The 19,214-nt window shown below is 39.9% G+C and overlaps 1 protein-coding gene across 17 annotated transcripts in view; it reads left to right on the top strand.

Annotated features, from left to right (window-relative positions):
* Positions 1 to 19,214, top strand: part of FOXP1 (forkhead box P1) — a 612,918-nt gene that overhangs the window by 466,102 nt on the left and 127,602 nt on the right. Inside the window, exon 3 of one of the 17 annotated variants that reach the window (XM_067463469.1) lies at positions 17,420 to 17,477. The exons of 14 other annotated variants lie outside the window; for them this stretch is intronic. In XM_067463469.1, coding sequence (XP_067319570.1) covers positions 17,420 to 17,477 — 58 coding nt within the window. Of the gene's footprint in view, positions 1 to 9,716; positions 9,773 to 10,109; positions 10,250 to 17,419; positions 17,478 to 19,214 lie in introns of those variants that run through there. 2 more of the 17 variants (XM_060766369.2, XM_060766368.2) reach the window with 2 other exon arrangements.

The following is a 19,214-nucleotide window of genomic DNA, read 5'->3' as shown; positions in this document are numbered from 1 at the left end:
GGGGAAAACCTTTACCTTTACTACTATGATATAAATATCTAACTATCTGCATTCAGTTTAAACATGCGTGATAAAGTCGTTGAATCAGAACTTTCCTTCTGTTGTAAAATAAATTTACAGTTGATTAAAGAAAAAGTTCATTCATTAACGAAGGGTACATTACCATTGAAGAATTAATGCAGTTTGACATCACTTCCATGGCTCAATGCTATGGAATCCTGGAAGCTGTAGTTTTTCACTGTCTAAACCTTCTCTTTCAAAGAGTTCTGGTGCTTCACCAAACTACAGCTCCCAGGATTCCATATAATTGAGCTAAGAAAGTGGTGACAAACTCTATTAAATTGGGTACTGTAAATGCAACCTTAATCCAAAATTTAACACACTAACCATGGCACTGAAGCTATTTAGTGGTAGGATTCAACACCTTGCATAGCTTCATTAAAGTTCAGGCTAAAAACTGGAACGTCCTAAGATTGGTCAAATAAAAAAAGATAGGCCAAAAATGTTGCCATTATTTATGATAAGAACATGCCAGGTGTAATTATATACAAAATAGTTACATATTTGATTCATTATTAATAACTGTACGTGGTGAGAGGAACAATAATTTTGAAGCTTCTTCTAGAGCTTTTATGCTATCATCTTCATCACTCACCTGAATGTTGACACTTCCTGCTGTGCATATAGAAATTAGCTGGCAACACTGCCATTATAAAAATGTTGCATTAAAGAGAAATGTAAATCCCCCCTCATGCAGTATCAGAAGACATTTCTGCCACCTTTTAAGTCAAATGTGCAGTGAGTATAAATAACAACCCCACACTTATTTTAATGACAACTTGATCATAATGTGGACATAAATAAAATTAATACAGAGTTAACTGCTTCAGTGCCCCGTGGATAAAGTACAGGCATGTCAATTATAGTTATAGAAGCCAGGCATATAGATAGATAGCAGGGAAATTCTTCCATTACAGATATCCATTCAGATTTTTTGTTCGTTTGTTTGCTTAGGTTGAACAGAGAATAATATTCTTCAGGGGGTTTGTTACAATTTGTTCCTCGAGAAAGAAAATGCCTTGATAAACAAAAGCACTAATCAGTAAACAAACAAACAAAAAAGACCCCCTCCTTGGAACTATATTCTGCCACCTTCATTACTTGTAGAATAAGATTATAGCTCAGTCCGTGGAAACATCAGAGATTTGTACCTGTACTGCATATTCTATATTGTGCTCATCTGTAGTCTAAATGGTATAGCATCATCCTTTGTATCCTTCATGGACCATGGATTTTCAGTTGTTATATTAAACCTCATGCAAATAAAATATTCTCATATATGCCTTGCTTACCTTTTTTTGCTGCTATCTTTTTGATCTATTTCTATAATTTCAGTAGTGGATTAGACAGATTCTGATTGTTTTATGCACCCCCCCCCAAATCAGCAAGAACCAGAGATCCTGTTCTCTAGTTCATACTTAATGCACTTTGATTGGAGGAGAATGCTTAAATAAGACAACTGCACTTATGTAGGGCCTCAGTCTCAATGAGAATTTAATGTGGCACCCTGCAAAGAAAATGGTGCATTTTAGTTGTGAGTGGAAGGAAGGGTTTAATATTCATTATGGAGATCTAGATAGCAGAGCTTGACAAAATAGACATGTCCCAGGATTTTGTGCTGAGTTACTCAGCACTACACCAATCTCAGCTGGAAGACCCAGTTGAAGAAATGTGCCGCCATTCATAAGTATTCCATCTCCCTAGCAAGGAAACATATCTGCCCTAGGACCACTTTGGAGGGACCTTTATCTTATGAAGGACCAAAGAATCCAAACAGAGGCATGGCTGGTGTATCACCTGCCTTGATGTTCTTCAGTCTCCTGTCTGGGCCAACTGAGGTCTCAAAGATCATGCTGGAAAACTCTAGGGTCATTTTGGGCCTGTGGTTTCGCACAGCTGATAAATCATCAGCAATTATAAGATCTATCAACCAAAAAGTTGCAAGTTTGAAGCCCCGGGTTGGCGTGAGCTGCCAACTGTCAGCCTAGATCATTGTTTACCGAAGCAATTTGAAAACAGCTTTAGCTGTGATTATAGAAATTAGGTACCGCTAAATAGTAGGGGAAGTGTTTTGCGACACCATAAAGAAAGATCAGAAAATGCTGAGCGACCAAAAAGAAGGAGGAAGTCCTGACGGCTCTTCGTCATAGAGAAAAGAGCAACAGAACCCCTGGACTCAAGCTCAGCCTTCCATAGCACCTCCTTCTGTTCTGTCTGTCTGTGTATTGTCTATACAAAGCGGCATTGAATGTTTGCCGTGTATGTGTCCTGTGATCCTCCCTGAGTCCCCTTCGGGGCGAGAAGGGAGGAATATAAATAAAGTGTCATTATTATTATTATTATTATTATTATTATTATTATTATTATTATTTGGAGAACTGATGAAAAGACCAGAACTTTATGGCTACAATGTGAGCCATGATGCCATCTCAGTACATTGTTAATTTAATCCGCGCAGTAGGGTATACTTTGTACCTGGGTTTGGGTTTTGATGATTGAAGAAGAATCTGGTTTTGGTGAGGATGGTTAGGACTAAACAACCCAGTTGTGGTCAATGCAATGGTTGCAGGCCCTTGCCATAGGGGTGGGGATCAGATTAAAATTATCTGCCCCAAATATTCTAGCTGACAGCACTCCTTATTTGTTTGGGGCTCGGTGGAACAATGAGATGGAAAAGGGGAGGTTGATGTAATTGTTCCTAACTAATTGTTGTGAGGCTTGCCTTACAATTTTTTTAAAAAAATTCTATCCTGCTTTTCTCTGGGATTGAGACTCAAAGCGGCGCACAACATGTAAAAAGCAAAAACCTAACATACAATAAAAAAACAGCAGCATCATAGACATAATCATATCTATAAAAATACTTAAAACCCACATAAACATGATTGACATCTAAACATAGAAAGACAGTTAAACAGTCAATAGATTAAAATAGGGCTAGCTCTGGGAGCCCTTCAAATAGAGGTGCCACAAGTGCAAAATGTTGGCATCGTCAGGTGGTGGTGAGTTTCTAAGACTTCTGGACAAGGGCAGTCTGTGTGTGAGAGAGAGGGGGGATTTATTCTATTCATTTTAATGTGAATTTTAAGCTTAGATTTGATAGGAGACCAAATGGATCACTCTTGAGATGTCAAGTCATAAAATCATAAAGTTGGAAGGGGTCTCATGGGTCCTAGATGTTCAATGCATGATCTCCAGCTAATGCATCCCTGGCCTCTTTTTGAAGATGTCGAGAGATGGAAACTCCATCCCTCTCTAGGCAATTGGTTCCATTGCTGAACCATTTTTACTATCGAGAAATGTCTTCTAATGCTCAATGAAAATCTACTTTTGTATAAATTCAAACCATTATACTTGGTCTTACTCTTTGGGAGGGCAGCAAACAGGGCTGTATCCTACTATTTGTGGGAGCCCTTGAAATACTTCAATAGTACAATCAGGTCTTCCCCATCCATCTTCTCTTTATCAGGCGGAACATGGCCATCAGCTTCAATCTTTCCTAATATGGTGTGTTTGTCATGCTTCTAACCATCCTCATTGCACCTCTTTGAACATGCTCCAGTTTGTCTATAGGTAAAGGTAAAGGCTTTCCCCTGACGTTAAGTCCAGTCATGTCTGACTCTGCGGGGTTGTTGCTCATCTCCATTTCTAAGATGAAGAGCCGGTGTTGTCCATAGACACCTCCAAGGTCATGTGGCCAGCATGACTGCATGGAGCACTGTTACCTTCCCACTGAAGCAGTACCTATTGATCTACTCACATTTGCATGTTTTCGAATTGCTAGGTTGGCAGAAGCTGGGACTAAACAGTGGGAGCTCACGCTGCTCCCCGGATTAGAACCTGCAACCTTTCAGTAAGCAAGTTCAGCAGCTCAGCGGTTTAACCCACTGCGCTACTGGGGATTCCAGTTTGTTTATATCCTTGTTAAAATGAGGCACCAAAAACTAAATGCACTATTCCAGATGAGGCCTGACCAGCACAGAATTCAGTGACACTATTATTTCCCTCAACTTGAAATGTAGGGTTCTATTAATGCAGGATAAATTAGCATTCGCCTTCTTTGCTGCAGCATCACACTGCTGGCTCATGTTCAGCATATGACCACCTATTATATTACATTATAGTCACTGATCTTTTTATGAAATGCTAGTTACTTGAAAAAGAAATGTTGCGAATTAATTACCCTGTCCATCTACATTACATGACAGTCAGTTATCATACCAGTGGATGATTTTAACAGCTAAAAATAATGATTAAAAACATGTTTTCAAGATTTTGACACCAAATCTGCATCAGAAGTGTAGACAAAGATAGAATTGTACAGCCACTGGATATATGACCTTGATGAAATCTGGTAATGTCAGGTCATAATACGTAGCAAGAATTGGCAGTTGCAAATAACAATGAGAACAACAATAACAACAACAGGAATTCACATGGACAAGTTAAAGCTGTCTTAGCCACTTTATGACTACTTGTCTCATCTGGTTTCAGATTATGTTAATTCCCCACACTGTTGGGATAAACCTGTAAATAGTACTGACAAAACAGAAGATTATGCTAATCTAAGCAATAAAAATGGATACAGCAATTTCTCTTACACATAACATGAAAAAATCAATGTTGTAGTAGTAGAGGAAATAATGTGGGGTATAACTAGCATTTTGAAATGGAGGCATACACAGGCAGAAGAACTTGCAATTAATAAGTTTTTATACTTCTATGACATTAGTAAGTATCATAAATACTCATATATAAGTTGACCTCATGTATAAGTTGAAGGCTGGATTTGGGGGAAAGAGGTCAAAATTATTAATGTTGGTATAGTAAAGTAAAAGTAAAGGTTTTCCCCTGACATTAACTCCTGTCCGACTTTGGGGGTTGGTGCTCATCTCCATTTCTAAGCCGAAAAGCCGGCATTGTCTGTAGACACCTCCAAGGTCATATGGCCATCATGACTGCATGGAGCACCGATACCTTCCCGCCAGAGCGGTACCTATTGATCTACTCACATTTGTATGTTTTCGAACTGCTAGGCTGGCAGAAGCTGGGGCTGACAGCAGAAGCTCACACTGCTCCCTCAGATTCGAACCTGCGACCTTTCGGTCAACCAAGTTTAACCCACTGCACCACCGGGGGCTCCTAATGTTGCTATAACTCATAGATAAATTGAGGGTCATTTCAGGAAGAGAGGAAAGCACCAGTGCTGCTCCAATAAGCCATCTGCCCTTGCCATCATTTCCCCAGACATTCAAAAGGACCAGATATGGTGCCATGGTAAAGATAATAGAGGGCATCAGTGCTTCTTTTAGGTTATCCAGACATAGACCTTTAGCCACTCTATTCTCTCAGCCATGGTGGCATGGTAGAGGGTTGGGGAAGATCCATGAATATCTCTGGTTTGTATGTGAAGGAAAAGAAACCAGTTCTGCATAATGTATATTTCTTGATCCATCTCCAAGAGGCAATTCGGAATCGGCTGGCAGGGCAGTCTGTCTTGAACCATGAGGAAGTGATGCAGAAGTATTGAAACAAGAAAAGTACTGAGAAAACAAAAAGACTAACAAACAAGGAATTTCTCGCTCTGTTTATAGTGGCCTCGGTTTCTACAATGGCAGTCCAAATTTGATTTATGGCTTGCTGCATCACAAAGGCTGGGAAAGGTGGCAACATCAACATCAAAAGGCCAATTAGGATGATTAAAACCACCTCCCCCTCCGGCTCATCACCTAAATCCAGCTGAAATAAAGAAAACAGTTACACCGCCTCTGAAACATGTGCACCCTCAGTTTCTGACAGGTCTTCTTATAAAATTAATCTGAACTCATACCCCTGGTAATTTTTTGCTATTATCATCTGGAAGAGGGATGAAGAAAGTCACTGAGATAGATTGGATCCACTTTGTTTAAGAGGTCACATGCATTGCCCATCAATAAGTACAGCTTTCACTTGTGCTGAAACTCTCCCCAGCCCTTTAAGGATGTTCGAGAGAAACTTCCATTTACACACAGTTCGTCCCATTTCCGAACTGACATCCTTACCTTCTTCCAAGTCTTCCTTCAGGTTGTTCTGTGCTTCAGTGTGTTATAAACCACGGTCTGCATATGCCTTTGTCATGTGAAATACTAATGTATAAGTTAACCTCATGTATAAGTCAAAGATAGCTTTTGGGGCCAGAAGGGGGGTGGTGCTTCTTTTGGATTCTCCCAAAATAGACTAAATTCTTGATAGACTAAATTCTTGCTTTTCATCCCTCTAAAGGGATGGATCCTTTTTTGGGTTTAGCACAGCGGGTTAAAGCACTAAGCTGCAGAAAATCCTGCTGACTGGTTCGGGGAAACCTGGTTCGGGGAAAGCTCCCACCGTCAGCCTCAGTTCCTTAGCACCTAGCAGATCGAAAACAGAAATATAAGTAGATAAATAGTAGGCCTGTCGGTTTTAGTTCGTTAATTCGTTATTTTGTAATTAAATCGTTATTTTTACCATTTTCGAAGCGATTTCAAAACACATTTTCAAACCCGGAAGGGTTTAAAAATATCGAAACAGCAGCCCCATATATTTTACGAGCTTCAGCTCGTGTCGTTAATGGGATGGAGGCTGCTGTGCTGACTGAGTGCTGCTGCTGGTGCCTGGGAGCCAATCCGGCGCTCCCAAGCACCCCAGCAGGGCACTGTGGCAGAAGCCGGAGCCGATTGGATGGCGCGCACGCCATCCAATCGGCTCCGGCTCCTGCGCCCCCCTCCTCCTCCTCCTCCTCCCAGCTGTGTTGCAGGAAGTGCTAGGAGGAGGAGGAGGAGGAGGGGGGCGCAGAAGCCGGAGCCGATTGGATGGCGCGCGCGCGCTCACAAGCGGCCTCCGCGCGCCATCCGGCTCCGGCTTCTGCGCCCCCCTCCTCCTCCTCCTCCTCCCAGCTGTGTTGCAGGAAGTGCTAGGAGGAGGAGGAGGAGGGGGGCGCAGAAGCCGGAGCCGACTGGATGGCGCGCGCGCGCGCTCACAAGCGGCCTCCGCGCGCCATCCGGCTCCGGCTTCTGCGCCCTCCTCCTCCTCCTCCTCCCAGCTGTGTTGCAGGAAGTGCTAGGAGGAGGAGGAGGAGGAGGAGGAGGAGGGGGGCGCAGAAGCCGGAGCCGATTGGATGGCGCGCGCGCGCTCACCCGAGGAGGAGGAGGAGGAGGGCGCAGGAGCCGGAGCCGGATGGCGCGCGGAGGCCGCTTGTGTGAGTTTTCAGGGCTGTATGTATGACCATGTTCCAGAAGCATTCTCTCCTGACATTTTGCCCACATCTATGGCAGGCATCCTCAGAGGTCTGTTGGAAACTAGGCAAATGGAGAGTTATATCATCTAATATTATCTATGGAATGTCCAGGGTGGGAGAAAGCCATTCAATGCTAATCAAGGTGACCATTACTGCAACATTCACACTTACTAGGCCTGTTTGATCAAGAAAAAATTTGTTTCTAAAATGTTTTGTAAATATTTACGAAATTTCGTAAATAACAAAACATTTTTTTGGAAAGTTTTGTAAATATTTTAAATATCGAAACAAAAAAACACCCCAATTACGAATCGAATTTAGAAACAAATTTTTTCTTGATCAAACAGGCCTAATAAATAGGTACTGCTTTAAGTCGGGAGGTAATGAAAGGACGTGCCAGTGATTCAATCAAAAGGATGTGTATGGGCGACAAAGCTCCTCAGCATGGAAGATGGAGTGACAGCACCCCCCCCCCCCCCAGTGGTTGGAGCTGAGCACGGCCTCCAGATGCCGGAAATGGAAAAAGATGGGAAAACCCTTTACCTCTGTTTATGTATTATCTGTCCTGGTTAATTGTATGACAGCACTGAATGTTTGCCGTATATGTGTTCTGTAATCCGCCCTGAGTCCCCTCGAGGACATAGAGTGGACTATAAATAAAGTATAATATTATTATATTATTTGTATTGACCCATGGATTGACCCAAATTTTGGGGGTTGATTTCTTGACTACCACAAGTCATCTGTTTGAATTTGGACTCCTTTCCCTTTCCGTAACATGCAGATGTAGAGTTGCAAAGCACATTACCGTGACAAATACTACATAAACAATATTTCAAAATGCAAGAGGCTCATTTGTTTGCCACCAGAAAATTATGTGATCCTTGCATACATAGTGGAGAAAGGAGGACAACTGCAAATGAAATGCTCTAACTAAACAGCCTTCCCCTCCCTCCCTCCCTCCCTCCCTCCTAATATTTGACAATTCCTCTCAACCACTTGCAGCCTCTAAAGATATGAAATAACCAGCTATTATTGTCTCGCATTAGCCCTGAGCAAGACTTCGTTCTACTCTTTGTTCAAATAGTATGTGCAATTTACAATGCAACCTAAGTGATATTTGCAATTTACAATCAGATTCCATGTTTTAGATGAGCAGATCTTATCTCTTGCTCTTATTGATTTAAGAATCACGATTTTGCTCATTGATGGATCTCTTTTTGGCAGATTTAGGGTCTTAGAAGAGATGCCCACAGTCCATTGTTAAATATTCATAAGGAGGGGTTGGTGGATGCCCTTTTTATTGCCTAGGACTAAGCACTCTTTTAATTTGTTATATCTAGCACACACAAAAAACAAAAAACACTTCAAGCACGAGAAAGCAGTCCATTTCAAATCCCACTGAATTATCAGGTTACAAGTTGTTAGTGAAATGGATCTTTTGTCTGTTATATATAACTCCAATCCTAATCCACCCTCCAAGTGTGCAACTCTTGTTTGTTTGGCATTCTTGGTTGTTGCAAGCAAGTTATATTCCTGACAGCTCATGGTAATGAGAAGATCTTCTTTTTTCAGTTAGGTGATTGTGAAATCACTATATCTAGTCTTTTTTAAAAGCCAGGTTTATTCTGCTTTGTAAATAATATTCAAAAGAGCTGAACCTTTCTAATTTTTAGAATGCAATTGACTGGTTGAAAATAGATTTCTGATCTAGCTCTGTGCCTGTTTTAAAAGGCATTGAAAAGTTCATAATTTAGGGTTGTGAGTGTGTGTTTAATTATCAAAGCAAAAAAGTATTCCTGTTTGAATATTTGAACTTTGGAAGCTTGTCTGCTTTAATTATCCAAAATCACTGGCACTGCGAATGTCCCAAGTGTTTGACTGCTACCAAGTTCAGCAATATTTGTGTGGCAGCCTTAACAACAGGCTGATAAAACTCCTTATTTGGGAAACATTGATTGGAGGAATAGAATAGATTCATCTGTGCTTGTGATATGTTTTAACATCTTATCATTCACCAGTACATGATTCATTTCCTTTTGCTTTGTTTAGAAGGGGCGGGGGGCAGTTCCCTGCATAGGGCAGGCACACTGATAATTTTAACAAACTCCTGTTTAAATTGTGTGTGTGTGTGTTTGTCTGCGCTGTGTGTATTTATGTGAGGAAATATACAGGTCCTGTCATGCACAGCCTGCCCGGCAGAAGTACCGAGAAAGATTCGACTTGGGTAAAAGAATAACAATAATAACAATTCTACTTAAGATGATGTGAAAGTTAGCTCTTCACCCTGAATGCCTTTTTTCCCCTGCAGCACTGGGAGAAAAACACCCACACCTCCCTCCTTAATGCATAATTATCTCTTTTTGGCCTATCCATTTTCAGCTGATTGTTGTGAAGCGTTGTGATAGCTGCTGCTCTCTAGTGTCATGCAGTCGCTGCCGAACAGATTGCTCTTGAAAGGTTAGATTTCTGAAACGTCTCTATTAGTCAATATAGTTGTTGTTGTTGTTATTGTTGGGGGCTTTAAAAAAGGAACTGATCTTTTTAGAGGAGAGTAGGTGCTCTTTGCTGTGCCTTTTCAGGTCAAAGGGTTAGCGGCAATTAACCGGAGTTGCTTGAGAGACAAAAGCGTGATTTCACAAAAGCATTATTTCACCTGCCGTCAGAAGGAGAGAGAGAGAGCGAGAAAGAGAGAGGGAAGGAGAGGAGGCCCATTGTGTAGGGGTGTTTGAACTGATTATGTTTAGAGGCTGGTTGTGATTGGTGGAGAAGGGCGTGGCGGAGTGGGTAGTTTTGCATCTTGTCAGCCCAGGAGCACCCTTCTTGTGCGTGCAATCTGTCTGTAACCTGAGGACGCTCCAGACTCTACAACAAGGCTTCAGAGAGTTCCATGGCCCAGCACTCGCTTTGGGGTGGCAGCTAAATGGAGTTTGTCAGGTTTGTCAATATGATTGATTTCTATGATTCCTTTTCTTCAAAGCCTTACTTACTTTTAGCATAACGATCTCTAATGTGGGATGTGATTGTTTTCCCTTCTCCCCCTCCACCCTACCCCCCTCCTGTTTTCCTTTATTTTTTAATTAGAGGCTGCTTCATTAAAATTCTCTAACTTCTCCATCAAGAGTTTTGCAAAGCAGGTTAGGAAGAAAACATGCTGAAATGGGGGAAGACAACTATACTAGAGAGGCCTGTGTCTTCTCTCAGGAAGTTTAGGAAAGGTGTTTAAACTATTTTTCTTTACTCGTGAAATTGATGAATGGTTAAATCTCTTTACTGCTGTACTAAACTTACAGAGAACTGAATAGCTTTTGGATATCTTATTGAACATTTTCTATACTGGTGTTATTTGTCTGCCTGCCTGATGCCTCTACTTTTCCGAATCCCTTGCAGTATTTATTTATGGGTTATTTGTATTAACTATAACTTGTCAAAAAGAAAAGAAAGACAGGGGAAGGAATAGAGCTACAGATGTGTAAAACACTATGCGAGGCACAGTTACATGTGTGATTATAGTTGCGAGTCAATTTGCCACATGGCATTATGTACGGGAGGTTTGTTTTTGACACTGACTGGTATGAATGTGCTCTAAAGAAATAGTTGTAACTGGATCTAACTGTAAATAAGGTAAGCCTCAGTCATGCAGTTCTGAATTTTCCTGCAAAAATTAGATTATTTTTCTAAGGGGTGGTGGTAGTAAGGAGGAGGGAACTATTAGGAAGTGGGTGGTTAGTTTAGAGCAAAGTGCACATAGATGCTTCCTCTTGGAGATTAACTCTTTCTTTCCTGATAGAGTTCAGGGAGAGAGAGAAAGTGAATATGTCCAGTATGCATTTATTCATGGAAAGTTTACAAAGTGTAGATTTAAACTGAAAGAGTGGGTTTAAGATAAATGCCAGGGTTTTTGAAGATTAGGCATTTCAACCAAACAAACTAAAAAGGGGAGGACAGGCTTCCTAAGCGGGGAGTGTGTTTGTGTCATATAAGAAAGGTTGGTTTCTGAGAGAGAGGTGAAAGGTCTGTTGACGTACAGTTATTAATTAAACAAACATGTGTTATTGAAATGTATGTACAGGAAAAAAATTAAAATCTTTGTGTTGGAGAGGGAGCTGTGGATTTAAATCTTTATATGTGTTTATATGATCCAGGTGTGTAGGGATACATATAAACATACAAATTTGCACCTAAATCCTGTCTGGGTCATCACACAGAGTGAGTAATTGTTGTGGGCTGTGCATGATCAGGTGCTTTGTGGATTTAATGTAAATACACCTTATGTCTTAACTGTCATGAGTTCTGATTGAAGAATAAATATGTGTGAAATTCTTTTTTTTCTGAAAGGATATACATACAGATGTATGGCTAAAATTGCATTGTATGTTTTGTGGTCTGAACTTTTTACCAACATGGGAGATTTGGTCTAAGGGTCAGAAAGACGTTCTGTTCAAGGCAGCACGACATCCCGTCTCCTCTTTAAAATTGCATTGATGAGGATGTAAATCTGAAAACAAATCCTGTCCAAACAGTGTAGCTGATTTGGCCTAAGATGTGATCGAGCTGAACTGAAAACTGATTGGCTTGACACTTTATAATCAAAGCTGATTTATTGTTCATTAGTAGTGCATTAGCCCTTTCAGGCAAGACAGTTATTTGTGTAGGGGCCTGTCAAACAAAAGACTGCTAGCACCTGTCACTTCTAAACTAGAAGATAAGCAAAAAGGAGAGTAAGAAATTTTGAACAGAGATGCAGGCTTTCAGGACTCTTTGGGCCTCTCCCTGCTCCCCTTAGAATAACACTTTACACATTCTATCTAGGTCAGGAGTCCTTTCTGAGATGAAACTTATTAGGGATATATAGACATATGAATGGAAAAAGAAGGTGCTGCGTTAGAATTAGTGAATTGTAAATCATTAAGGTACTGTGCTTCTTTTTATTAAATTGTGGCATGCCTTGTTGAGTTGAACTAGGTCAGGAAATTATAAGAACTAAGGCCTCATTATAGCCTTTCTATATTAAAAAACGTATCAGCACTTTTTTTTCATTGCGTACAAATGCAATATAGTTAATGAGTGCCCAGAAATGTCCCATTGCCTACACTATGCCAGAAATGGCCAGGTACCATAAAATGTTGCCCGGAGCAGCAGGGGTTAATTATGTGAAAACACGGATGACATCACAGCTGAGCTGCAAGAATGTCAAGATATATCTTCTGCCGTATTGAGACATGTTTTTCCCCCACTGCCCTTTCATTTTCTCACTCCCACTGCCTCCCCCCCCTTCCCACCCCCTTATTAAGGAATGATCTCAGGACACAAACCAGAAAACAACACAAGTGTCAAAAGAAAACAAAATTAGTCAACTTTTGTCTGCCACCATAGAAACGAGGATTAACTTATGTTATTCCAGAGTCGTGGAGAGGAGACTCTCTGAATGAGAATATATAGTGTATTGTCTTCCGATGAATTTTTCATTTGACAGGGATTTTGGAGGCTGTGATCTTAATTAAATCTCAACTGGCTCAAATAATGCATCTAAAAAGGCATGCAGTGTTGCGTAACCTTGCTGAGTTGGTAAACCATAAATCATCAGAAAGCTTATGATAGGGAGGGATGATTTCGGTGAGGTTTTGTTCTCCGTTTGTTAGTTTAGATTATGTTTACAAAGTACACTTTACTGTACTCTGCACCCAGTCCTCTGCATCCTATCCTCTTAAAATAAATGTCTCATGTAGTACAAACAAGAGCTAGGAGGTGCCATGCCCAATTTGGCTGGAATTTGAGTGATGCAATGAAACTGACATGGGCTCATAACTTCCTAGTCTCTTTCACACAATTGTGTAGCTAATTGACACGATGCAATTTTTTTGAAAATGAGGAGTTTGGGGAGGAAATTTGAACCCAACTAGGTTAGGATGGTCCCATTAATTTTCACCATCAGGGCAGTTTAAGTTCCTCTGAATAGACTCTCATTTGTTGACATCCCAGTGAAATCTTTGCAAATTGTTCAGGAAATTATTACAGAAATTGATAACACTTCAATATGAAATGCTAAGTGTTGAAACACAACTATGCTTCCTAAGGTACATCCAAAAGATGAAAAGGGGGACAGTAATTTAGTGGAGACAATTTTAAGAAGTGTGTTAAACTTTAACAGGCACTCAGTAAATATGTTAATGCAATTGCTTACCTGTATTCTCAGTAGTTGCCAGCCAGTGTTTATTAGGACTTGACAGGCATAAGACTTGTGCTTCTTTTCACTAGATTCTTCTTTTTAATATGCTGATATCATCAATGGATTATTGTTTGCTATAATGGAAATGTGTTACCTTTGAAAGAGGTGTTTGTGGAAGTGTGTTACCTTTGAAAGAGGCGATCGTGGACTCATTTCTGTCAAAGGTGGGAAAGTGTTAGCATAATTAAAAATAGAGAAGCTTCAGAGTAAAAGGAAGCACAGGATATATATCAGTAAAATTACCCCCAGCTTGTCTTCTAACAAATGTTTATAATTTGAGAAATAAATATATTATTCTGTTTCTTCATCCGTCCATCTCACCCAGCCCCAGCCCTATGTTTTTCTTTTGTGGGGTGGGGATAAGTAAATAAAAGAGGGGGTTTTCTGCAGCCGCCACCAACCCACACCTGCATGACTAGATTGTGGGAAAGTTCTGACACCACAGACTTGATGTGATATTGTTTGGCAAAAAGCTTGGCCAGCTTTAAGCAGTTTGTTTGTTTTACTGAAAGCCGGACTGTGTTGCTGGAAATTAGCTTTGCTGTGAACTTGCAGGATTCATTTTTAAATGCCTCTTGTTTTGATAACCCCCCCCCACACACACACACACACACACATACTGTTTTTCCCCTTTCCCCTCACTGTATTTGTCTCTTATTAGAGGTTGAAGCGCAAGGGAGGGATCCACAGATGGGAAGGAGGGGAGAACTTCACACTCATCTTTTTTAAGGCTGTCTGATATGTCTGGGTTTTTAAAAAAAGATAAACCTGGAAGTAGTTATGAAGCAGCCAGTTTTTCTTAATCTTCCCAAAGTAGTTCTCACTCTTGGAAAGCATATCTCTCATTCACATTACTGTACTGATGGGGAGAGGGAACGCGAAGCAGATTTAAATGAACATTAAACAAGTATCCATTATATTAATTATTCCATGAAGTCCTTAAATTTGGAGTCGTGTTCCCTAATTAGGTAAGAATAGATGTTACATTACCTGTTGTAAAGGGGCACAGGGAAATGACACCTAAACAGCAAGAACTGGTAACACCTTCTAATTTTGGGGCTCACTATCTTGCCCTTAAAATCTGAAACATCATTGTTCAAATATCTGAGAACAAGGTAAACCAACAACATCAAAAAGGTCGGCTTCTGTGATTTCTCAAGGGCTTGTTATTTTGTACTCTCCAATTCTATTTGATGTCTTGACAAAACAAGATGACACAGGGGAGAATACATTAAATTTTGATATTTCCCCCCACCTAACCTGTACCAGTAGTGGCAGCTTAATTTTCTGCACGTTCTTCTTTTTTATTATTGAAAGTGGCTTTTAAGGAGCTTTTTAATTATTATTTGTGCACAATGACTCTTAATTGCCACAGCATTGTGAGAAGGGTTTTCTCCCTGGGCTTTCCCCATTTGCCTTGATTTTGCTAGGCATCTTAAAAAACATGTTTTGACCTTTTCACATACAGAGAGCTTGCTGGTTGGAATGTGTCTTCATTAGAAGTAAATCAGTGAATAGCAAGATTGTCAAAGAAGCATCTGATGCTTTCTCATTATAGATCAGCACCCCTAGCGCAAATTAGATCCGAATGTACAGATGAAGGCACCTGTGAGGAGTGTGAAATACAGTACCGCACTTCAAGCAAATAAACTTTTACAAGTGTTGTAAAGGTTGTAGCTCTGAATAAAGTGACACCCTCTAAATGAGTGTTTAACAGAACTAGAATTTGAATACATCTTATCACAATTTGACCGAGGGATTTTGTGTGTGTGTGTGTGTGTGATTAAGAGTAAACTGGTTCAGTAAGTTCACATATTTTAATTGCTTATTAATATTACATTAGTCAGTACACTTCCTCATGTTCTTCCCCCAACCCTTAGAAAAGACAAAACCACATTCTTTAACTCTTAAGAAGAGGATCAGAAAGCAGAGCCACAGGCAACATTTGTAAATTATTCTAGTGGTGCTGATTTTGCACTTTTATATACCTGCTGTTGAAAAAGAATACTTGTTATCATTGTGCAACTGTTAAAACTGCTATTTGAATTATTATTCAATTCTAGCAGTGTAATCCATTTTTGTGAAAGTAGTAAGACTAGGACGAGTTTTGCAAGAATTGGGAGTGAGATCTTGACATTTTTGGTTGTCTACTGGGTTTTTAAAGCAGATATTGATGTGCTGACTTTTTAAAGAAACTAAAGATAAATAGAACTCATGTATGAGTGTTTTGCCTTTTTTGTTGTATGTACAAAGCAAGAACTCTTTGTTATACAGGTATGTTGAGAAAAAAGAAAGACGTGTTTTAATAGGCTCCCTACTCCCTCCCTACTGTAAAGATAGTTTAGCTGATTCTTGGTTTGTAGCAGTAGGTTACGTTGTGGTACTCAGTTAACAAACATGAACGCAGAAGAGATTTAGTTTGTGTAAACTCTGTATTATGTGGATAGACATCATAGCTTCAGCCATGAGCCTGGTAGATAAGTTAAGGAATCAGGTATGCCTGAGAAGTGGCTGTTAAGATCATGTTCCCATTAAGGTTTCGTCCTTGAAACAAAATTAAACCAGCATTTTCCCTTTCTTCCTTCATTGGTAAAATAATCTTTATGTTAGGGAGCCTGGAATTATTTACCAAGTCAGAAGCTCATTTACCTAACTGTTGTGGATGCCGGTGATCACACTCTTGTTCCTGGTGAAATGCAATAAACAAAATTCTAAAAACAAAATTTTATTTCAATTGTAAAGAGCTTTGGGTTTTTTCCCCACCCCCACCCCCTTCTCCATCTTTCTCTCATCTGTTCTCCCTCCCACTTCTTTTTAATAGGAGGTTGTATTGTTGAAGACAGAACAGTTATGCTAATGACCGACTACTTAGCTTATTTTACATTAATATAATAAACAGTACCTGTCGTAACGTTCTGCACAGCGTAATGGGCAAAAATGGTGAAGTCTTAAAAGTGAAATTCTGCTTTGCATAATGAAAACGGAATCATGGTTTGCACATGAATAGTTCCAGCAGTGTGAGGTTTTCTTTGCCTTTTTAATTGTTTTTGTTTTGAAGACATGAAATATTGTGTCAGAAATGTTCTGTCTGGAGGGAGATACAGGTAACATAATTTAGTGTTTACTCATTCCAGGGGTGAAAAGTTACCTTGCAACACAACGCTTTGAGCTGAATGCATTTATTCTCACTTATGGTAATAATACCAAAGCTGGATATGTACTGCTTGCTCAGATCGGAAACCTTGCTTCTGTAGACCTTGGTATTTTTAAGATTGTACTATTAAATCTCCTTTTTATTATCTTAGTGGCTGTCTGTACTTGTCTGATTTGCATACATTTCACTGCTAGTCAGAGATGGCATTTGGGATATATTTCATAATTTTTAAAATTAATTCTACATTGTTATATCAGTAGTCTATAATTATGAAACTTATTTGATGCCAAAAAAGAAAAAAAAATCATCACCTGAAAATAGGTCGTGATAAATATTTTCTGTAACCTGAACGTATTTTAGAAAACAAACAATAAATCAATTAATATAGATTTGCACCACAATGTTTAATGTTTAGCATCATAGAAAAGCTGGAATTGTGTATGGTTCATCCCCTTTCATCAGCCACGATGTCTTAACAAGTTTCATCCCGACACGAGCTGGGGCCCAAAAGTAGAGCTATAATAGTGGGATATTTCAGAAGGAAAGTGAGTGAGGCCTTGGGAATCTAAGAAAACATGGAGAAATGCTTTAGGGAAATAAACCTGGAGCGAGGAGGTGTCATTTAAAGGCATTTTTGCCAGTGATGTTATTGGAATGTCAGCAGGTCTGTTACTAATGGGATTCTGATAGTGAAGCAGCACAAATATTTTCCCTTCACTTCCAGCTCCAAGTGCAGCTGGATACCTACCACACCCTGGGAGTATCGGTTGGCCAGACTACAGGTAGTTTATTAAATAAACCAAATTCATTGCCTAAAAGGTAAAACAGGATAATGGATTTAAGTGTGTTTTAAAAGGCTTTTTGGGGGTTTTGCTGTCTGGTGATGTTGCATAGGTTTACCTGAAAGTAAATCCTCCTGAGTTCAGAAAAAATGTCTGCCCAGTAAATGTGTACAGCATTGTACTCTGGACATGAATTTCTTTGCACCTTCTTTCTGACTTCTTGATGTTAATAAATATAATCTCTCGAATTCCTACCCCCTCCTGCCCAAAACTGACTCTAAAATGCATTAAACATGTTTAGTCGAATATACATTATAATTAGTTTGTCCTGGAGTAGCAAGCACAAGTCCTCTCAATAAACATTTGTAGTGTAGTTGATTTAGATAGTTACAGATACTCAGTTATGGTGGCGAGGTTTTATTCTTTTTTAAAGTAGATCTGATTTAAAATGAAGTGTTTGTTTTAGGTGTTTGTCATTTGTGAAAAGCATCACAATTTATAGTCACCTGGGACTGAAGCCCTGTTGTATCAAGAATAAAGAGATTTCATATTTAACTCTGTGTCACACAGTATCTAAAATAAGTGCAGTTTTGACAGAATACACTCAAACAGGGACCCATAAATATTAGAGACCACAGTTAAGAACTTACACGACTGTTTTAAATACTATTGATTTAAACCATTGGCTAGTTTTTATGAATCAAAGTGTAATTTCCAAGCTTTAGCTATATTTCTCAGAGCTAGAGCACTCTCTCTTGTGTGCCTTTAGCAGCTTTCCAGACATTCAACACAGGATTAAATGATAGTAGTTACAATGATCAATAGGTTAAGACCAGTACAATCACTCTTGCTGCTAATGACCTGGTAGTAATGGGTAATAAAGTGTGGGCTATAATAGCCTATCAGTGCTGCTGCATGCCCTTCGAATCTTGGTATTACTAGGGACTAGTTACATGACGGAGAGGTACGTTGGAAGTTAAGAAAATGGATAGGAAGTTACGGATTTTAAATATCAGCCTGCTAACAAACACAGACATAATTGCATTTGTCTGCTCTGTTTGAGTATGTTTATTTAAAATATCACCTGCTTTATGTTTCCTGAAGAAGAGCTTCCTCTTCCTTGCTCTTGTTACTACAACGCATATATGAACCCTTAGGGACCACCCAAGACACTTTGCATCTTTAGTGGAGCTCAACTGGGATTTCCCCCAGTGGATCAACACTTTCACACTGTCTTATTACATACTTTCTACTGCGCTGGACATCTTATTCCTACTGTCATCTGTTCTCCTTCCTCTAGTGGTGCTACTTGAGCGAGTCTCTTCCTAAGAGTACTCTGGAGAGCCAATGCTGAGCAGAAGGAACAGGGCAGGAGTCTGAGGGGGTAATTTGTAATCTCTAGCAGGTGCTTGATGATATCAGGGCGTTTTCGTTCTTTATTTCTCTTCCCTGGTTCATGGCAGGCTGCACTAAGAACCAGGTGTTTCCTCGGTCACAGCCGAGTTTCTAAGTTCCACGGTAGCCCTACACAAAAGGCAAAACTATTCCCCCTGGATAAGGGTTTCACTAACTTAACCTTTTGTACAATTATCCAACTTCTGTGCTGGACAGTATATGCACTACATATGTCCTTCTTCTCAGTATGAGGAAGGGAGTTGTGGAACTGGTTAACGCTTTCCAATCTTTCCCAGCACAGAGACTCAGTGGTACTAACTTCCCGGAAAATACTAACTTTGC

Source organism: Anolis sagrei, chromosome 2 (genome assembly GCF_037176765.1).
Source record: "Anolis sagrei isolate rAnoSag1 chromosome 2, rAnoSag1.mat, whole genome shotgun sequence".
Taxonomy (NCBI): Eukaryota; Metazoa; Chordata; class Lepidosauria; order Squamata; family Dactyloidae; genus Anolis; species Anolis sagrei.
This window is presented reverse-complemented; position numbering and strand designations above follow the sequence as displayed.